Here is an 18,931-nt window from a genome sequence, read left to right as displayed (position 1 = left end):
GTTGCTTTTTTTCATATTTATTTTTGTCCCTCCTTCCTTCATTCCTTTTCTCTAACTATTCTTTCCTCTCCGTGCTTCTTCTCTTTCATCCTTCCTTCCATTCCTTCCTTCTTCTTCCCTTCATTCATTCATTCATTCATTCATTCCCCTTTCCTTCCTTCCTCTCCGTCCGTCCTTCCGTCCTTTCTATCTTCCTTCTTTCAACTCTCACGCCCTTCTACTTCACCTTCTACTTACTTTCCCCTCCCCTCCTCTTCTTCCTCTTCTTAAAATACCTTACATCTCTCATCCATCATCTTTAGTCGCCAATTATCCCTTTATCCTCCTCCTCCTCCTCCTGCTCCTTATCTTCGCAAATGCCAATCTTCCTCCTTCAGCGGTATCCCATTTTCCCTCCCTCCTCCTCGTCCTCCTCCACTCACTCTCGTCTCTTCCCCTCACAGCCTAATTTTCCCCATACCTCCGCCTTCCTTCCTCTCTCGTATGTCCCTTCCTCTTTATAAATACCCCGAAGTCTTCTTAAGGTGTAGCGTATGCCGCCTTAAGGACAGGGAACGCAAGGGCGGGTTCTCCTTGAAGGCGTAAGGAAGCGCCGCTGCCTCCAGTGTGTTAGCGAAGTTTAAAATGCGCTGGCGGCAAGGCGGTACTCGGCGCAGGCATGTATAGCTTGAGGCTGGGAAGGAACACTGAGCCGGATTACGCTCTTGTACTCTCCTCTACTCTACACTTCCTCCTCCTCCTCCTCCTCTTCCTCCTCCTCCTCCTCCTCCTCTGTCTCTTGCTTTTCTTCTCGTTCTTGTTCTTCTCGTTCTCTCTCTCTCTCTCTCTCTCTCTCTCTCTCTCTCTTCAGCGTAAGCAAAAAGTGTCGGACGGATTCGTTAAGCTTCATTTTCCTTGTTTTTTTTGTTTTTTATAGATTGTTGTTTGTTGATTTATTTATTAGTTATAATGTCCGTGAACTTTGACCTTATTGATGTTTCTTTGTATTTCCGTGTATGATTATGTCGATTTGTTTTTTTCATTCCAGTTGATTAATTAGTCATGAACCTTCCACTTTCCTTCCTTCCTTCCTTCCTTACTTACTCCCATCGTTTTCATTACCTTTTATTTTCAACATCCTTTATTTTACCCTTTCCCTCCTTTCATTCCTTCTTTTCTTTCCATCCTTCTTTCCTTCCATTCTTTATTTCTTCCTTCCTTCCTTCTTTTCCTTCCTGCCTCTCTTCCTTTCTTCATTTTCATCACCTTACACTTTTCCATCCTCCTAAAAACGCATTATATCCATGAGCCACAATCTTCCCTCTATATAGAACCCATCCCACCCTCCTCCTCCACCACCTTCTTCTCTTCCTCCTCGTCTCCGCAGATACCTAATACCGCCTCCTCCTCTCCCCGACAGCTGGTGGCCAACAGTATGGTGGCGGTGGCCGTGAACGTGGCTGGCGTGTGGCTCCAGCAGATGATGCAAGCGGGACAGCGTAAGGCTTTCCTCGACACCCGGAACTGCATCGCCGCCCGCCTGCAGATGGAGGACGAGAACGACAAGCTGGTAAGGGAGGAAGACTTTAAGGGAGAGGAGGGATGAAGAAAGGATGGAAGAGTATAAAAGCGGAAGAAGGAAAGAGAAGGGAGAAAATTGAAGAGATATGGAGGGAAAAAAACGAGGTTGGGAGGAAAGAGGCGAGGGAAGGAGGACGAGAATGACAAGCTGGTAAGGAAGGGAGAAATGGAGAAGACTTAGGGAGGAAGAGAAGGGATGAAGGAAGGAAGGAAGACGAGGACAAGCTGGCAAGGAAGGAGGGAGAGAAGGGATGCAGGAATGAAGGGAGGGAGGGAGGATGAGAATGCAAGCTGGTAAGGGAGGAAGGGAGGGAAAGAGGGAAGGAACGTAGAAAGGGAGGATAAGGAGGGACGAAGGAAGGGTGGAAGGGAATGAAAGAGGAAAGGGAAAGGGAGGGAGAGAAGAAAAGAAGAAAGGAGGGAGAAAGGGAGAGAACGAAGGAAGGGAAGGAGGGAAGAGGTGAGGGAATGCAGGAAGGAATGGAGAGAGGGAGGTAAGGTAGGAAGGGAGGATGGGAAGGAGGGAGGAAACGTAGGAAGGGTGGGAGGAAACGTAGGAAGGAAGGAAGGGTTGTTGTACTTACGGAGATGATTTAAGAATTTCCTGCATTCATCTCTCTCTCTCTCTCTCTCTCTCTCTCTCTCTCTCTCTCATTGATTTTTTTACTCGATTCTTTATTTTCCTCGTAAAATTTGTAGATTATTTCCTTTACTTTTGGTCTTGATAGTTTATTTCTGGGTATTATTCAAGACAAACTAAAGAAGAGGAAGAGGGGGAGGAGGAGGAAGAGGAGAAGAAGGAGGAAGAGGAGAAGAAGGAGGAAGAGGAGGGAATAACTGCTTTGCATGTCATCCCCTCCTGCCCACGTGCATGTCATCTGTTCAGACGCTTATTCATCAACATCGGAGCCTACATTAAGAGGCACATGTGGCTGACCCTCTCTGGCTGGCGGGACTCAGGTGTCGCTGTTTATAGTTCGGTGCCAAGTGTCGCTCGCCATCACAGCCCCGCCCTTCTAATGCGGGTGTAGGGCATGAAAAACGGAGGGTCTGTTAGTTGTTAGTTGAGGCTGTAGAAATAGAACGGTAGGAAGGATGGACGTAAGGAAGGAAGGAAGGAAAGAAGGATGGAATGAAGATAGGTAAGAAGAGGAGGAGGAAGGTCGGAAGGAAGGAAAGGAAAAAGAATGAAGCCTGTGAAAATAGAAAGGAAGGAAGGAAATGAGGGAGGCCGGAAAGAAGGAAAGAAAACAAAAGAAAGAAGAAATTAAGTAAATGAAGGACTGAAAGAAGGAAGGAAGGGGCATGAAAAACGAAGGCCTGTTAGTAGTGGATATATGACACAGATCTTATTTGGGAGTCATTTACATAGGTTGGGGATTCATTGATGTTCTTTTGTTATTTCCACATAATAAATATTTCTACAGGACGGAGAAACATAAGGAAAAGTGTTAGAAAGCAAGCAAGAAAGGAAGTCAGGAATTAAAAGGGAAAAAAGGAGGAAGGAAAAGGGGAAAAAAAAGGAAAAATGCGTAAAAAAGGGCAGATATTGAAACCGAAGGAAAAATTCAGAAAGCAAGAAGGAAAGAAAAAGAAATGAAGGAAGGCAAATGGAAAAAAGGAAAAATACGTAAAGAAAAACAGATATTAATGTAGTGAGCGAGTTCTTACACAGATGAAAAAGAAAAAAGAATGGAGAAAAGAGAGAGAAATTAAGAAGGGCAGATATTAAAAAAGTGTGCGAGTTCTTACAGAGATGAAAAAAATAATTAAAAGTCTTCTTTATTCTCTCTCCCAGGAGCGGCTGTTGCTGTCGGTCCTGCCTCAACACGTAGCCATGGAGATGAAAGCAGACATCATCAAGCCCGTGGAGAGGCAGTTCCACAAGATCTACATCCAACGACACGAGAACGTCAGGTGGGTGCTCTCTCTCTCTCTCTCTCTCTCTCTCTCTTTGTGGCTTTAGTGGTCGAGAGGGGGAGCGAGAAGTGAAGGGAATAGGAGATACGTGAATGTTTTTTTGTCTCGCCTCATCCCGTAGCCTACTGTACCCGTATTTGTTGTTGTTATTGTTATCATTATCATTATCATCTGTATCACTATTATTATTATCGGGGAGATAGAACAGAGGTCGGTATGCTCAGACGCTTCCACTTCTCACATCACCTATTTCCAAAGGCCGAAAAAGAGATCAATCGGGTCCTCATAAATGTGTTTTTTTAGGTTCATGGTACAGAAGAAGGGTCATAAAATTACCCCAGGAAATGCCCCAAACCCTAAGAGTATGGGGCCAGCAGATTGGTAGTTTAGAAAGCAAAGATCTGTGCCAAACCGTCAAAAGTTCTCGACAACAAAAGCAACAGCAAATGTTTCACCTAAGTGGCCGCGGGAGGCTGGCCAGTATGTCAGGTAAGGCAAGTTCACCAGCAGGACGCCCCTTGGGGACTCCGCGCTGGTGATCAGAGAGAATTAAGATTGGAAGCTGATAGATACTTAAGAAATTTCCTGTTAAGAACAATTCATAAGCTTTACAAAGACAAAGAGCTCGCTACTCGCCGCTCAATGGGCAGCAAAGGTTCACGTTTACAGCTCAGAATGCTCCCCTGCTTAGTGTGTGCTTGAGTAAATGAATGAATGTGTCCTTAAGTGAGTGCATACATTATTAGTGAGCATCTACGAGTCTACATCAGTGGCTGTGTATAAGTGTGTGTACTATACCAGCGAGTGCAGACACCAATGAGTGTGCATGTCATGTAAACTTGCATGCCTATTTCAACGAGTGTTTACATAAGTGAGTGCCAAGATAAGTAAGGCTCGATTTACAACACCCTCTTGCTGACGTGGCCGATAATTATAACACTTCGCAAACACAAGGAAGACTGCCGGCGATAGATGGACAGACAGACAGATTGATAGATAGATTGACAGACATTTTTAAAAACACCCAATTTTATCATCCCCATGCAGTAAAATTATGCTATCATATTAAAATGCCTAATTATCCTTTTTTTTTTTTTTTTTTTTTTTTTTTTTCAAATTAATCACTGAACTGATATCATTACCATCTCACAGACCAACAAACAGACAGACAGACGGACTTAAAACTATCAAATTCTTCATCCTCAGTAGATAAAATTATGCTAGAAATGCTGTGTAATCTATTTTTTTCTGTTGTCCCTCACTCAACTAAAATCAATGCACACAATACCACCATCCCTACATTTACGATTCCCCTTTACCACTCCCTTCGCCCCCACCCCTGCCATCACCACCCCTGCCATCACCACTGCCTCTTTCACCACCTCTTCCAACACCACTACCTTCATCTCCATCCTTCCTATCACCACTGCCTCCACCACCACTGCCATCTCCCCTAACACAGCTGATAAAAAAATGGTCTGAATATTAATAACGGTGATGTGAAAAGTTCTCAAGATGTAAAATTATGCTAGAAGTGTTTTGATAACCATTTTTTCATAAGTTAATCGCTCACTAACTGAAAACAATACCAGCTCCCTAATGCAGCTGGTTAACCCGATAGCAGTGACTGGCCATATTTGTGGCTTTCCCGTGTAGCAGCGACGGGCCAATATTTGTTCCATGATATAAACCCCCCAAAATAGATGATACATAATCTGATCACAAATGCTTTGATATATATTATGAAGTGATTTGTGTGAGGGGTGATTTTTTCTCATTTTTCTCGCTTGGAGGGACCATTAAGAAACATGATCCCCGCTGCTACCGGGTTAAAAAGTGACCTAAATCTTAAAAACGGTGATGTAGAATGAGTCCTCAAGATGTAAAATTACCAATGCTAGAAGTCCTTTATTATCCCTTTTTCACCAGGTAATCATACACTAACCGAAAACAATACCATCTCCCTGACACAGCTGGTAAAAAAAGTTATAGTCAAGCTGGTAAAAAGTTGGTCGTTAGTAAAAATAAGTCAACCCGGTTAGTCAAGCTGGTAAAAAAGTTAGTTGAGTTAGTCAAGCTAGTAAAAAAAAGTTAGTCGAGTTAGTCAAGCTGATGAAAAATAGTTAGTCAAATTAGTCAAGCTGGTAAAAAATAGTTAGTCAAATTAGTCAAGCTGGTAAAAAAGTTAGTCAAATTAGTCAAGCTGGTAAAAAAAAGTTAGTCTAGTTAATCAAGCTGGTAAAAAAAGTTAGTCAAGTTAATCAAGCTGTTAAAAAAAGTTAGTCAAGTTAGTCAACCCAGTTAATAAAAGTTAGTCAAGCTGGTAAAAATAGGTCGTCACATTATTCACTCTCTTAACTAAAATAATACCATCTCTAATGCAGCTGGTAAAAAAATAAATGTCCTGAACGTTAATAACAGTAGTGCTGAGCCAAATCATCATGCTGTGATTAATGTTTGTGTCTTGGCTGCTTCCACCGGCTGGGGTCTGACAAGGGCACATCAGGAGGTGCAACTATTAAAACACCAGCGGGAGATTGAGGCATGACCCGCTGATCTGCTGGGAAGAGTGCCAACCCACCACCACCACCACTGCCTCACCACCACCATTGCCATCACCATACCTACATTTAACACTCCCTTCAACACCACCTCTGTCATCACCACCACCCCTGCTATCACCACTGCATTCATCTACACCCTTGCCATAACCAGCTGCCTCCACCATCGCCACTCACATCACCACTGCCTTCATCTCCATCATTTCTATCACCACTGCCTCAACCACCACCCTTAACATCACCACCACTGCCATCATCACCAGTTACCACCACCATCACTACCACAGTAATCACCAACACCCCTCACATCACTACCACTATCACCACTCCTCCTCCATCACTCCTTAACACTAACATGTCTCTTTAGCACCTTCCTTGACTAGGCACTAAATTATTGAAATGGTTGCCAGATAATGAGATCAGATCAGTCTCTCCGCCCTGTTGGCTTGGCGTGTGTTTTGTGTCATTTATTTTGCCACGTTGTCACTTTCCGACTTGCTCATGTGCACTCGTACCCGTTTATGTTACACTCACTGTTTTTATGGGAGATTGAGAGTGTCGGGAAAACTGTTTATAATCTTGTCATCCTTCCTGTGAGTGTTTGTAAGTTGGGCAACATAGAAAAGACTTGCTGTGTTTATTAGTACTGTTCATGTCTTCAAACGTTCTGAATCACTCTTGAACGCTTTTTAGTTTTTCTTTTGAATTAGTAGTGTAATGAAGTAGTGTAGTAAAGTAGAAGTATAGTATTAAGGTAGTAGTATAGTAAAGGAAGCAGCCTAAGAGAGAGAGAAAAAAAAGCTTGCTAAACACTGTGCCTGCAAAAGCAAAAGAAGAGGTCATAGTAAATATAGTTACATGGATGTTTCCTGGCCATGACAAGACTAATAGTATGATGATTCAGTATAGTATTTAATGGCAATGTAGATGTAAAACACTTGCCAACAAACTGACTTTAATGGCCTGGCAGTGAGTAATGAGTTTTGTCGCCTCCAGCATGGTGTTTGCAGACATCGTGGGCTTCACGGTGCTGGCCTCTCAGTGCACTGCTCAGGAACTCATTCGACTCCTCAACGAACTCTTCGGGCGGTTCGACCAGCTTGCTGACGTAAGTGTCCTGGCTTAGGGTATTGTGTTGAGCTTGTAATTTAAAAACCATATATGTATACAAGTATCAGAGGCATTTACTTTGATGGATGGAAGAAGCTGTTGGGTAAAGGAAATGTCGAAACTTCAAGGAACAAAAGATTAATTAATTATTAATAAGATGAACAAGAGACTTTGTGTTCATCTAGTTTCCAAAACAATTTGCTTCTGTGTGCTTCATTTTGTTACAAGTGAAAGTATTTTTCTTATTATGTGCAAAAATGTATTTAATCTGCTTCAAGTAACAAAAAGCACTAAAATTGGTATATATAACATGACACTCATTCCAGGTAATGAAAAGATAGGTTTTAGAAAACTCTTCAACAAAGTTTTCCCTTCTGCCCCCAGGACAACCACTGTCTGCGCATCAAGATCCTCGGCGATTGCTACTACTGTGTGTCTGGCCTGCCGGAGGCCCGCAGCGACCACGCACGCTGTGCCGTGGAGATGGGCCTCGACATGATTGATGCCATTGCGTAAGTTTCCCCAGAAATTATTGTACAAGATTTAGATGAACATTATCTTGAGATATATGATGCAAGGTGACTGGAGGTAGAGACAAAGTTGCACCACAAGATATAAGCGTTCCTTGAGCCATTAACATGTCTCTAGGCACCTCAAAAGCACTATATACTAACAGGAACACTGACTTCAGCATTTTCACGACCTGGGAACACTGGGCTCAACATTTCATTGTCTGGGAACCAAGGTTTTTTTCCTGGCTATAAATGAGGCCTACCTGTATCAGAGAAGTAGACACACAGCTTTTTACTGACAGGTGTCATCTTGTACTGCACACACCTACCATTCTGCAACAAAACCGTCTATATAGTCACATGAATCTGTCTTTCTCACTCCACTCCTGGCAGGCTCAGCAAGATACAACAATCAGTCGCTTCTACTTAAACACTCTGACAGATTTGTGTAAATGAGCATGAATTTTTCTTTAATAATATTGGACAAGCTCACAACGAAGCTTATAATTGTCCCCTTTTCCTCCTTTTTCCTTCCCATTTGTTTTCCCTTCTGTAACTTAATCTCTTTTTCACGACAGCAAAATAAACTTCCATCTTCACTAGTGTGGTATAACATTATTGCTTCACTTAAAAATAAACTGGACCATCATTTCCTCCACCTAACTATTTACCAAGGCAGAGTTTCATCGCCTTGGTGGCTGTTTGATGGCATTCTACTTAGACTGAAGGACAAACCACTTAGTCTGGATCATAGGGTCTGTGTAAACGTCTGTGTATAAATCTTCCCACATCCCCAGGTCGGTGGTGGATGCAACAGATGTTCAGCTCAACATGAGGGTCGGCATCCACACAGGGCGGGTGCTGTGTGGGGTGCTGGGGCTGCGCAAGTGGCAGTATGACGTCTGGTCCAACGATGTGACGCTCGCCAACATGATGGAGGCAGGAGGGGAGCCGGGGTGAGAGTGCTTTTACTGCAGAACTTAACCCGGTAGCAGCGACGGGCCAAATTTGTGGCTTTACCGTGTAGCAGCGACGGGCCAAATTTGTGGCTTTACTATGTAGCAGCGACGGGCCAAATTTGTGCCATGATATAAACCCCCAAAAATAGATGATGCATAAACTGGTCACAAATGCTTTGATATATATTTTGAAATGGTTTGTGTGAGTGATGATTTTTTCCCATTTTTCTCGCTTAGAGGGACTATTAACAAACATGATCCCCGCTGCTACCGGGTTAATTTGTCTGGCTAGGAAGACATGAGGCCCCACAAGAAAGCCTACCAGCACTATAGGCAGCACAAAAAAAAAAAATAAGAGAAATTTTCCGCAGTCACACACATTCCCCACACCCCTAAACATGTCTCTTCCAGGCGAGTGCACATAACACAGGCAACCCTTGACTGTCTGGGGAATGAGTACGATGTGGAGCCAGCCGACGGACACCTGCGCTCCCAGTATCTGAGGGACCACGATGTTGTCTCCTACTTCATTATTCCTCCGCCGCGCCGCAGAAAGGTATGTCCCCCTCGACCCCCTTCAGAGTGCCCCACGAGTCCCCAGGAAAGGAATTGTTTGCCTGGGGGGAAGGAAGCCGGAATGATGTTTTAGTTGCCATGTCCAAAGCAGTTTTATTTGCCTTTTTCATATGATTTTTAGTTTTTGATGCTTAGAAACGTACTTGATTTAGCTTCCTGTCCATTGCTTGTAGAAGGAAGATGATTTTTTTTTTTATGCTGACGTTAGTTTTTCTTTAGTAGTGATGAGATTTGTGCAAATTAGACTGTTAAATATGTAATGTAAAGATCAGCAAGCTATATAAATATTCTGATGTCATTGCTTGTGATGAAAAACAGGGCTTCTACGTAAAGTTAGAATGGCAGGAGGAACCTAGATTCATTAAATGGTAAACTATGTGTGCTTCACTAAATCTAACGGCTAATTAATTATATTTTTCAAGTCCATTTAGCCGTCAAAGTGTAGTGGCTTCCATAATTTGCATCCAATTTAATTTAGTATATTTTTCCAGAGGAATATAATTTGCTTTTAAATTTGTCCTAAGTTGCCCTTAACAGTAAGCTTAACTTATGTAGTTCTAGCAAGTTCGTCTTCTGCGAGGCTATAAATAAGAACCTTCTGAGACGATGAATGAAAAATTAAGAAATGCATATAAAGATCTTATTTGGAAAGGATCTGAAAGTGATCGCCGTTTAGTTTAGCACAACTCATTTTTATTTCAATTTCTTACATTTATTTATTAATATTGTTTCATCCCCATTACTAATCATTTGTTAATAATGATGAACCCAGTTTTCATTGGATAATCTCATGCAGGAATTTGTTAAGTAGTCAGTTGATGTGACTCAAAGAGTAACTCATGGATTATGTGATGGATTTTATGCCTTTATATACACATGACTACAGGAAGTAAGTACTGTGTGTGTGTGTGTGTGTGTGTGTGTGTTCATGTGTGTGTGGGTGTAATTCACCATGGTCTGATCATGCTCTGAGCTTCCAATTGTCAGTCAGAACCCTCCATGAATGAGCTTTGGAGCTCTGGTGATGGGTCTTTGGGTACAGCTGGAGCCCCACACACATCTGGGGTGAGACACACCCTCTGACTGACACCCGGTATTTATTCGCTGCTGGCTGGACACGAGGCACAGGTTAAAGGAGACTGCCCATCCACCTCCACTCTCCCCAGAAATCAAACCTGGGGCAAGAGTCCTAACCACTGCACTACAGAGCTGTGTGTGTGTGTGTGTGTGTGTGTGTGTGTGTGTGTGTGTGTGTGTGTGTGTGTGTGTGTGCGCTACGGCGTGTGTGTGGACAAAGGGCCAAACACCCATCAGACGGCCATGACATCACAGACTGAAGTGTCGCCATGTGCATCCATCCCCGAAATTCGGTGTTTAAAAGTAGCATTGAGTCACAGTAAATAAACAGTGAATACTTCAATAATCACTCCACCATTTGTTGTTGTTTGGTGTTAAGAAGAGGATTTCCTCGAGGCTGGTCATCATGAATAACTGTTCGGATGTTTTCAAGCTCGTTAGTTTTATTTTTTAAATCTTGCAATAGAATACACAGCAGTAAAGTTATATTTGTTTATCACAAGAACCATATTTAAGTTTTGCCCCAGCATTAATATCATTCCTTGTGTTGACAAATCTCCACTCACATTCTGATTTTTTCACATTATACTAAAATTCATTTTTTTCTGCTTGAGGGGCACAAACTTTTCTTTTGGCAATCATTCGTTGGTGGCTGTGCTGCTCCTATTTGGTTTGTATTTTATTATTTTTTGCTCTAAACTTTTTGTTCTGTAATTTTATAATTTCTCCATGCCCTGTCCTGTCAACTTGATGTGACTACCACTAACAGCTAGCAGAGTGTTTATATGTAAATACTGTAAACATGCTTCACAACCTTAGCAGCAAGGCGGCAAAGCACTAACACGTGACACACCAAAGTAAAACATGATGATGGTATCAGCATGCTACTAATGCTTCCGTACTGCTCCGTGCCTCACTAATCCTCTAGTTGCTGGATAAGCCTCAGGCATTCTTTTCTTTCATAGTTTCTCTTTGTACAACTGCCTCTCTGTAATAAGTTTTTGAGTTGGTTTAGAGGTTCCTATAAAGTTTGTCTTCCCTCAATAAGTTGTGCTGGGCCACATCTTATTTTTTGTTGACTGCTTCATTTTTAGAGGAAACTGCAGTTGAATACTGCAAAAAGCCATGAGTAATGTGCATATTATGCATGAGGATAATGTACACAAGCAGGAAAAAAAATAGTTTGTAATAGACTGCATGGTGATTTCTTAGGGAGTCTGAGAAGAAGAAAACATTTTGGATCTTAACAAGAACACGCGTAGAATACTTGCTTCCTATGAGAAGTATGCTGAGCTATGGCAAATATGCCTATATCCTTCATATTCATGGAGATAGATGTATACTGTGATTCTTTGTGTAGTGCTTAATCTTCACTGTAGGGTATTCTTTTGTTATAAAGGGCTGAGCTAAGCTGAAGCCCCATATGTCTTTATTAAGCAGAATTTGGTTTGAATCACACACTTGGAAGCCCTTGAAGTATGTCACTCTGTAGTACGAGATCAATATGCAGTTAAAGGTGCCCATACAAAGCTTGTCAGCTTAGTTCAGTCCCATATATTGCAATAGAAAATTGTGTCTACTTTAAGTGTGACCCAAGAACTTTTTAGCCTATAACTACTTGCATATTTGGGTGCATATGCAGCTTGAAAGTTTTGAAGTACTTTGCTTGTAGAGCTTCCGTGTCTATTCCACAACTAACCAGTCTTCTTGTTCTCCTTGGTGGTGGTGGGGGTGTGAGGGAGGGAGGACAGGGCTGTGTGGTGTGGTGGGGGTCATGCACTCCTCTGCACCACCATCCCTCCACCCCTCCCTCCCATTACTCCTCCACCTCCACTCTCTCAACTCCACACATCAACTTGGTGGTGTGTTGTGCTGCTGTTCCACTGCTGCTGCCACCCCCAACACTGCAGCCCCTCCTGTTCAACACTCTTCAGGTCCGCTCAGCCTTAGGGTCCACGCACCGCAGAAAACTCTCCTTCAAGAACGTGAGCAACGTGGTGGTTCAGCTGCTGCACTCCATCAAGTACTCCATGGAGGTGCCGTTCTCCAACATGGCCATCCCGCCCCAGGAGAAGTCGACCTCCATCACCAAGAAGGTAAGACAGCCGCCCTGGGTGTGGACGTCTCTGTGGGCCAAGAAAGACACTCACTGTGCTCTTGCTCTCCACATGTTAACCTTGATGTTGGAGTTTGTTTATTTCAGTTGTTGCCAGTGGAATTGTGCAGTTTGCTTTGAGTTTGATTGCAATATTTGCTTTATATTATTTCCCATACAAAGGCAAACATGAAATATCTTTAGATCATCTAAAAATAGACTGCAGTAGAATTAATAGTCTTTAGCTGAAGACTACCTAGGTATTGCCCAAGCAGAGGTGGACTTCCTTTACAGCTTAATATATTTCATGTTAGTATTAGATTCTCCAAAGTCAACAAGATGTGTATTTCAAGTGTATTGATTGTCTTGAAGATAACATTTTTTATTAGCATCTCACCCTATGGAAGACACATTATGACTATAGTAATTTTAATAAACTTATCATAAAACTCACTTTTCCCCAGATGTTACCTGTCATTTTTAACAACTTGAATAAATCTGGCTATAGCATTTATGATTTTGATTATTGTATTGAGGAATTATTTAGCAATGCTTTTTATGCTCATTTTAAGCATAGACTTAAGCAGTACAGTTTGATTATATACTTTGATGTCTCTCTGTTCCTTACAAAGCTTGTGATTTTCTCTTAAAGAATTACTTCTCATTTTTTGTGGTATTGATTTTGTAGGCTTGGAAAGATGAGACTGTGGAATAAGAAATGCCCCTTAGTGTTACCACTCAGCCAGACTTGTTCACCCCAGCAAGGGCTCTTTGCTTGATGTTTCTTATTCTGTCTCTCATCTTTGTCTTAGTTCAAGTATACCTTTTAACTGACTAATGGTGAGTAATCACTCCTCTGTTTCTCGTTCTTGATAGCTAGGCAACTAACACACTAACAGTCCCCCATTTCAATTTTCAGAGGAATATATTCTTTCACGAATACTACGAAATAGAGCGAGGGTGCCCACAAGTGAGTGACTCATAATGATCTGTGTCTGGCTGTTTGTGACCCTACCCCAGGCCCGGCTCAGTCCTGGCCTTGACCTTAATTATCATCATGCCAGTCACCTCACTTCTTCTCTGACAGTTCAGTTACCTCATTATGGTTTCAGATGTGTGGAAGGTAGTCATGCAGAAAAGATATGTAAAGCACTTCTTGCAAAGGCATGTGATTTGCTTGTCTGTCTGCAGCTGTTGCTGTTATCTACATTTCTGAAATCAGATGAGTGTGGAATGTTATATTAAAGTTGGTGCTTCACATGGATTGTAACTCACTCACCCATACACAGTGCCACAGCCTGTACACATCCTAAATACTCTGATAGAATCCATCATTATTGTGGACAAAGGATTGATAGTGATATATACTGCCTATATTCATAATGCTTGGCATTTTGATCAAAATTCATCTCAAACACATATAGTGTTAGTGTATATGTGAAGCACTCTGAATTTTGTCAAAATGCCTGTATATACTTTGGTTTAACTTCATCATCTGCTAGTAGCTTTGTCCAGTATCCTGGATGGCTTACTGCATCCTCTCACACCATAGCAGTCGGTAGATTGGGGATTACACAAGAAACTGTGGCTGTTTTATCATAGAGGCTATCCAAGCTCCCTGTTGAATTGTCACATTTTTACGATCAAGTTCTCTATAAGCAGGGCACAGGTAGTTCCTTAAGGAAATTATCTACACTGTGCAGGTAACCTCCCATGTCTGTGTAGCTCGGTGTTTCATAAGTGTTGACCAGACTAGCTCCTCTTGAATGACATGCATTTATATGGATTGCACCTGACAAATGCGTCCTCTCCCTCCAGTGCTACATTGTACCTCTAGCTATGTTATACAAACCTTCAACTCTTGCAAACAGCCACAAACCTTCACTAGTAGAGTACTGATAGTGTACAGCATCAAGGTGTGTCAGATTTACTCTTGCAACCAATCTGAGTCATCCTTCCTTCCCTTCTCTTTACCATTGCTAATGACTTGACATTGTTGTCCAAGCTCTGGCTGTGTATGCAGCAGTGTGAATGCACTCATTTCCAGGTCAAATTCATTTTGCACTTTAGAAAAGAATTCTATCTTGCCAATTAAGCTGAACATGACATCATAACCAATTAATCATTGCTTAATGCTCATTGCAAAGATTTCATTGATATTTCATCGCAAACAAGGACTGTTCATTTGGTAACCATAACTTATATGAAAAAGTGGCTTTCAAGGTTGAATCGGATCCTGTCACAAATAAATTACTGACCCTTGTCTAGTGTTGGCAGAGTTAGTGTTCTGTTTGTTCCTCACATGCACTGCATGTAGTACTTTGCAATTGTAACCCTTTCATAGAGTTGTAATTCCATAGACTTAAAGATTTAAGACTTCACAGAAACTCTTCAGTGTTTATTTGCTTCTCTCTTTGATGTCTGAATTCCAAGAACTCTCCCAAGGTGATGAAGCGTATCAGGTACAGACACATCGTGCGACTAGGAAATTTTAGCCACTTGCTGGTAAATGGGATAAGTAGGCTGTTTAACCCGTTAGGTGTTGAAGGACTAAGAAAACTGTTTAGTATAATTTGTTTTTCCTGCTGCTATTTAAAAACAATCAACGGATTGTAACTTTACTGATTTAGGTATCTCTACAAAGGTCTGATGCAAAATATTATATAAAGTAGTGTCCTTAAATCACTAATTCTAGGTAAGATCTTGACCCTGATACAATTTGCTGCCTCCATCTCCTGCTGGATATTTGAAGACAGCAGGATCACTGTCCTCAGCTAAACATTCTTCCTGGATGCCATTTGCAACATTCGACTCTGCCCCATATTGCAAAAACTATGTCATCTAAAAGCATATGCATGTACTAGTACAGTTCATCCTTGACTCTGAGAATTTGTAGTTCGTGAACTCCACCGGAAAAAAATATGAAATAGGCATTTGAAACTCATAGCAATATTGCAAATTTGACCTTTTTTTTTTTTGTTTTTTTTTTTTTTTGACTCATTACTAAGTGACCATGCTCACTACATACAGTGAGGCAGAGGCATGACCAAGACACTCAGCCCACAGGTGTGCCATCTAGACATTTAGGTTTGGCTACAGTTGCTGGCCACTTCATTTACTTATATTCCAGAAACAGATAATTTTGGCATGCATACAAAAGCCGAGCACTTTCTTCATCATGATGGCTCTGGCGGTGCAGGGGTGGCTGAGCAGTGGTGGTCAGGCTTAGAGCAGAAACAAGCTCTTGGTAAATCTTGCTTGGCACACATGTCTCTCATGCTCGGTGCAGTGCTTGTTCTCATTTGCAGTCAAAGATCAGCTGTTTTGGCACATGCACATATGACATGACTTCATAGTGGCTGCGTCCGAGCCCTCCGCACAAACAACCCAGTCTCATGGAACTTTTTCTATGGCTCATATTAGCCAAATGGAACATATAGTAACAATTGCCTTGTCTTATTTTAGACCTTTTCCATACTATTGATGCTCAACATTGGAATTATTATCAAACCTCCAATCATTCAGTCACTCAAATGGCAGTTGTAATGTTTGACTTTTTTTGTTACTACTTACCCTGTGTATAGGAGGAACTGTACATAAATGAGCGTGTCCACAACAAAAGTGCAAAATTAGTTGGAATGTTGTGGAGAGGGAGGAGAAATATGCAAACTGATCATACTTTGTGGTCCCGTGATTTCATACTTTGCAAAGCAGCATGCCGCCCATATTCTCACAGCGCACAAGGATGAACTGTTACTGATGACTGAAGCATGTGCAGTTGAGAAAGTAAATTCCATAAAGTAATGTGAGCAGTGAAAACATGCAAGCAACCCCCCCTGAGAAATAATACTAAATGGCTTGGCATGAATCAGACATAGTGAATAATCAAGAGAACATTTAAAGCATATTACTTTATTTAGATTCTATTCCAATATCAAACAGGCAGTTGACGTGTTTCATATTTACTTCTACAAGATATGTCATCCATCTCCATTGGTTACGTTAGTGTGGGACGCAGCCTTCCTCCCTACTGAATATTTCTTTTGCTCTCATACACTAGTTTCAAAAGTGCTACAATGCCAAATGCCTCACGGGTTAAATGACTACAGCTTCATGAAGAAAATAGATTAGTGTCTTGGGAATGTTTTGGTAGTTCTTGTATAAATTTGCATTGGCCAACAATCATGTGCATACTAGAGTAATGGATTTTCTTGACTAAAATTGATAAATATTGTTTTGTATCATTCTTTAAAATTCACCGAGTGTGCAGTGTGCTGAAAATATATCTTTGTTTATTACCTTTGTATACAAGGATTTACCAAACGAAAAAAAAATCATACTTTTTAGCATGTCAGTAATGAACAATATTAGAGCATTAGTTTTTAGACCTTGGTTTTTTTATGATCTTTTGGGGTCTGTAAATGCTGTCCTTTGCTTTCAGTCAAGTCTGTCAGATAAATTCAAGCGTCCTTTCAAGAAGAGGCACTCGTCCCTGCCCCACGCCCCCTCCAACAGGGTCAACAAGTACCTGGCTCAGGCCATCGACGCGAGATCAGTAGACCGAGAGAAGTCCACCCACGTGTCCTTGTTCACCTTGTGCTTCAGAGACAGAGAGAAAGAAAGACACGTAAGTCATTTGATGCATTCATTAATAAGATCTTGAAAATGTCCTGGACTGGTTCCCATTCTACTCTTTACTACCATTTCGTGAGTAGGAGTTTGATGTGCTGGCCTTCACTTCTTAACCCTTTACTCCACAGTACCATGAAGAGCAGGACGTTGGGTTTGGCAGTTCCTTGCTGTGTTCGTTGTTCCTGCTGCTGTTTGTGGCGTCCGTGCAGGCGCTGGTGCTGCCCCGCACGCTGCTCTTCCTCTTCCTGTTCCTGGCTGCTTTCGTCACAATATCTGTTATATTAATCGTTCTTCTTGCATCAAGGTGAGGACTTATTTCCCTAAAAACAAGTGGACTTAGACATAGCATAAGCTGTGCCAATTTATAACTCATCACAATCATAACAAATCACTATATTTTTATTTACTTGCATTCATTTTGAACAGATTAAAAGTCACGTCGTGGGATCCAGCAAGAAGATTCGTGTTACGTTTGGTGTTGACCATCGTGGCCGTCACCGTCATTTACATCATGGCTCAGGTTAACTCGGTAAGGACAACCTCTGTTCCTCATTCTCACATTGGCTTCAGTTGAATGAGCCATATAGTTTGTTTTTGTTAACCCGTCCGCTGCGATTGGCACAGATTTTGCCTTCACTGGTAGCCTGGTAACATGTAGTCCCAGGTCTTTCTCTGCCTGTGGTGGATAGTGGAGTGTTTCCCATGTGGTATTGGTATGCTGGATTTCCCCTCCCAAGGTGCATGACTACATTTTTCTTCATTAAATTGTAGCAGCCACTCTGTTCCATTCCTGTAGCTTGTTGATGTCTTCTTGTTGGAAATCTGCAGTCAAGGGGTTGAATATTGAAGTAATGATGTAATTTGTGTGAAAGCAACTTCGTGACATCAACTGTGATTCCAGTTTACGTGTGACTTGCCGTACGTTGTTCCCTGCAAACCCAACATGACAAGCGAGAGCACGAGGCGTCCCGGGTCACACGAGTTTGTCCGTAACCTGTGGTGCCCTCTGCCTGAATACATTCCCATCTCGTGCATCCTCGGCTTCATATCCGTGGCAGTGTTTCTGCGCCTGCCGGTGCTGGTCAAGGCGCTGCTGGTCACCTCCATGGCCACGGTGTACTCCCTCCTCATCTCCTTCACGCACCGGCCACTGTTCTCCTGTTATGATGCGCGGGTTGGGTAAAGTATCACAGCCTCCTCACTCGTTGCACCAGTACTTTATCAGAACTTTGGTAAAACTTGCAAATTTTGATATCTATATGAAGTTTTCTGCTTAGGCCTTTAAATAGCACTAAATTTTATCATAAAAATTTCAAACTAAAACACAGAAGTCATATTTTTCTCATCATCAGGCTCAGGTCAATTTTAGGCCTAAAGCAAAATTTATGCACAAAATACACTTTTAACTTTGAGTTTCCTCACAGGGCGGTGGTTCCAACGGACGCCTTGGCAGTGGTGTACATTTTGCTGTTCCTGTTGGCGGTCATTGCTCACGGCCGCCAGGTGGAGTGGACTGCAAGGCTGGACTTCCTGTGGCAGTGTCAGGTACGTGTCTAGAGTTTGCCTGTGAGAGGTGTGCATTGTTGAGTAATTTATTTATTTAATGGCTTCTTAAGGTCCCCACATAAAGGTGGAAAAATTTGATTTTCCTTTTAAAAGGAAAATCAAATTTGGTTGGAAATAAGCTAATATTCTACTTTTGTAAACATTCAAGTCATAGGAACAGGAAATACAGACGAAGGAAGGCTGTTCCAGAGTTTATCAGTGCAAGGAATGAAAAATATAGGCACTGGTTACATTAGGAATTTGGATAGCGTAGAGATGAGCTTGAGTAGAAAGTCGTGTGCAGCAAGGCTGCAGAAGTGATGGAGAGATACAGTTAGCCTGAAAATATAGATTGAAGATAGAAAAGGAAGCAACATTTTGGTG

At 41.9% G+C, this 18,931-nt stretch overlaps 1 protein-coding gene across 6 annotated transcripts in view; it reads left to right on the top strand.

The window, feature by feature from the left end:
- LOC127000221 (adenylate cyclase type 1-like) overlaps nucleotides 1-18,931 on the top strand; it is an 86,992-nt gene that overhangs the window by 49,256 nt on the left and 18,805 nt on the right. For 4 of the 6 annotated variants that reach the window (XR_007753821.1, XM_050863637.1, XM_050863641.1 and 1 more), the window contains exons 3-15: nucleotides 1,400-1,549; nucleotides 3,359-3,477; nucleotides 7,038-7,149; nucleotides 7,536-7,663; nucleotides 8,461-8,619; nucleotides 9,034-9,178; nucleotides 12,186-12,371; nucleotides 13,290-13,340; nucleotides 16,812-16,997; nucleotides 17,131-17,306; nucleotides 17,429-17,531; nucleotides 17,904-18,181; nucleotides 18,427-18,547. Coding sequence is in view for 5 of the 6 variants with exons in the window: in XM_050863637.1 (XP_050719594.1) it covers nucleotides 1,400-1,549; nucleotides 3,359-3,477; nucleotides 7,038-7,149; nucleotides 7,536-7,663; nucleotides 8,461-8,619; nucleotides 9,034-9,178; nucleotides 12,186-12,371; nucleotides 13,290-13,340; nucleotides 16,812-16,997; nucleotides 17,131-17,306; nucleotides 17,429-17,531; nucleotides 17,904-18,181; nucleotides 18,427-18,547 (1,914 nt within the window). In the remaining variant the exon portion in view is untranslated. The remainder of the gene's footprint in view (nucleotides 1-1,399; nucleotides 1,550-3,358; nucleotides 3,478-7,037; nucleotides 7,150-7,535; nucleotides 7,664-8,460; nucleotides 8,620-9,033; nucleotides 9,179-12,185; nucleotides 12,372-13,289; nucleotides 13,341-16,811; nucleotides 16,998-17,130; nucleotides 17,307-17,428; nucleotides 17,532-17,903; nucleotides 18,182-18,426; nucleotides 18,548-18,931) is intronic. The other 2 variants (XM_050863638.1, XM_050863639.1) reach the window with 2 other exon arrangements.

This window comes from Eriocheir sinensis, chromosome 18 (genome assembly GCF_024679095.1).
Source record: "Eriocheir sinensis breed Jianghai 21 chromosome 18, ASM2467909v1, whole genome shotgun sequence".
NCBI classification, from domain to species: Eukaryota; Metazoa; Arthropoda; class Malacostraca; order Decapoda; family Varunidae; genus Eriocheir; species Eriocheir sinensis.
This window is presented reverse-complemented; position numbering and strand designations above follow the sequence as displayed.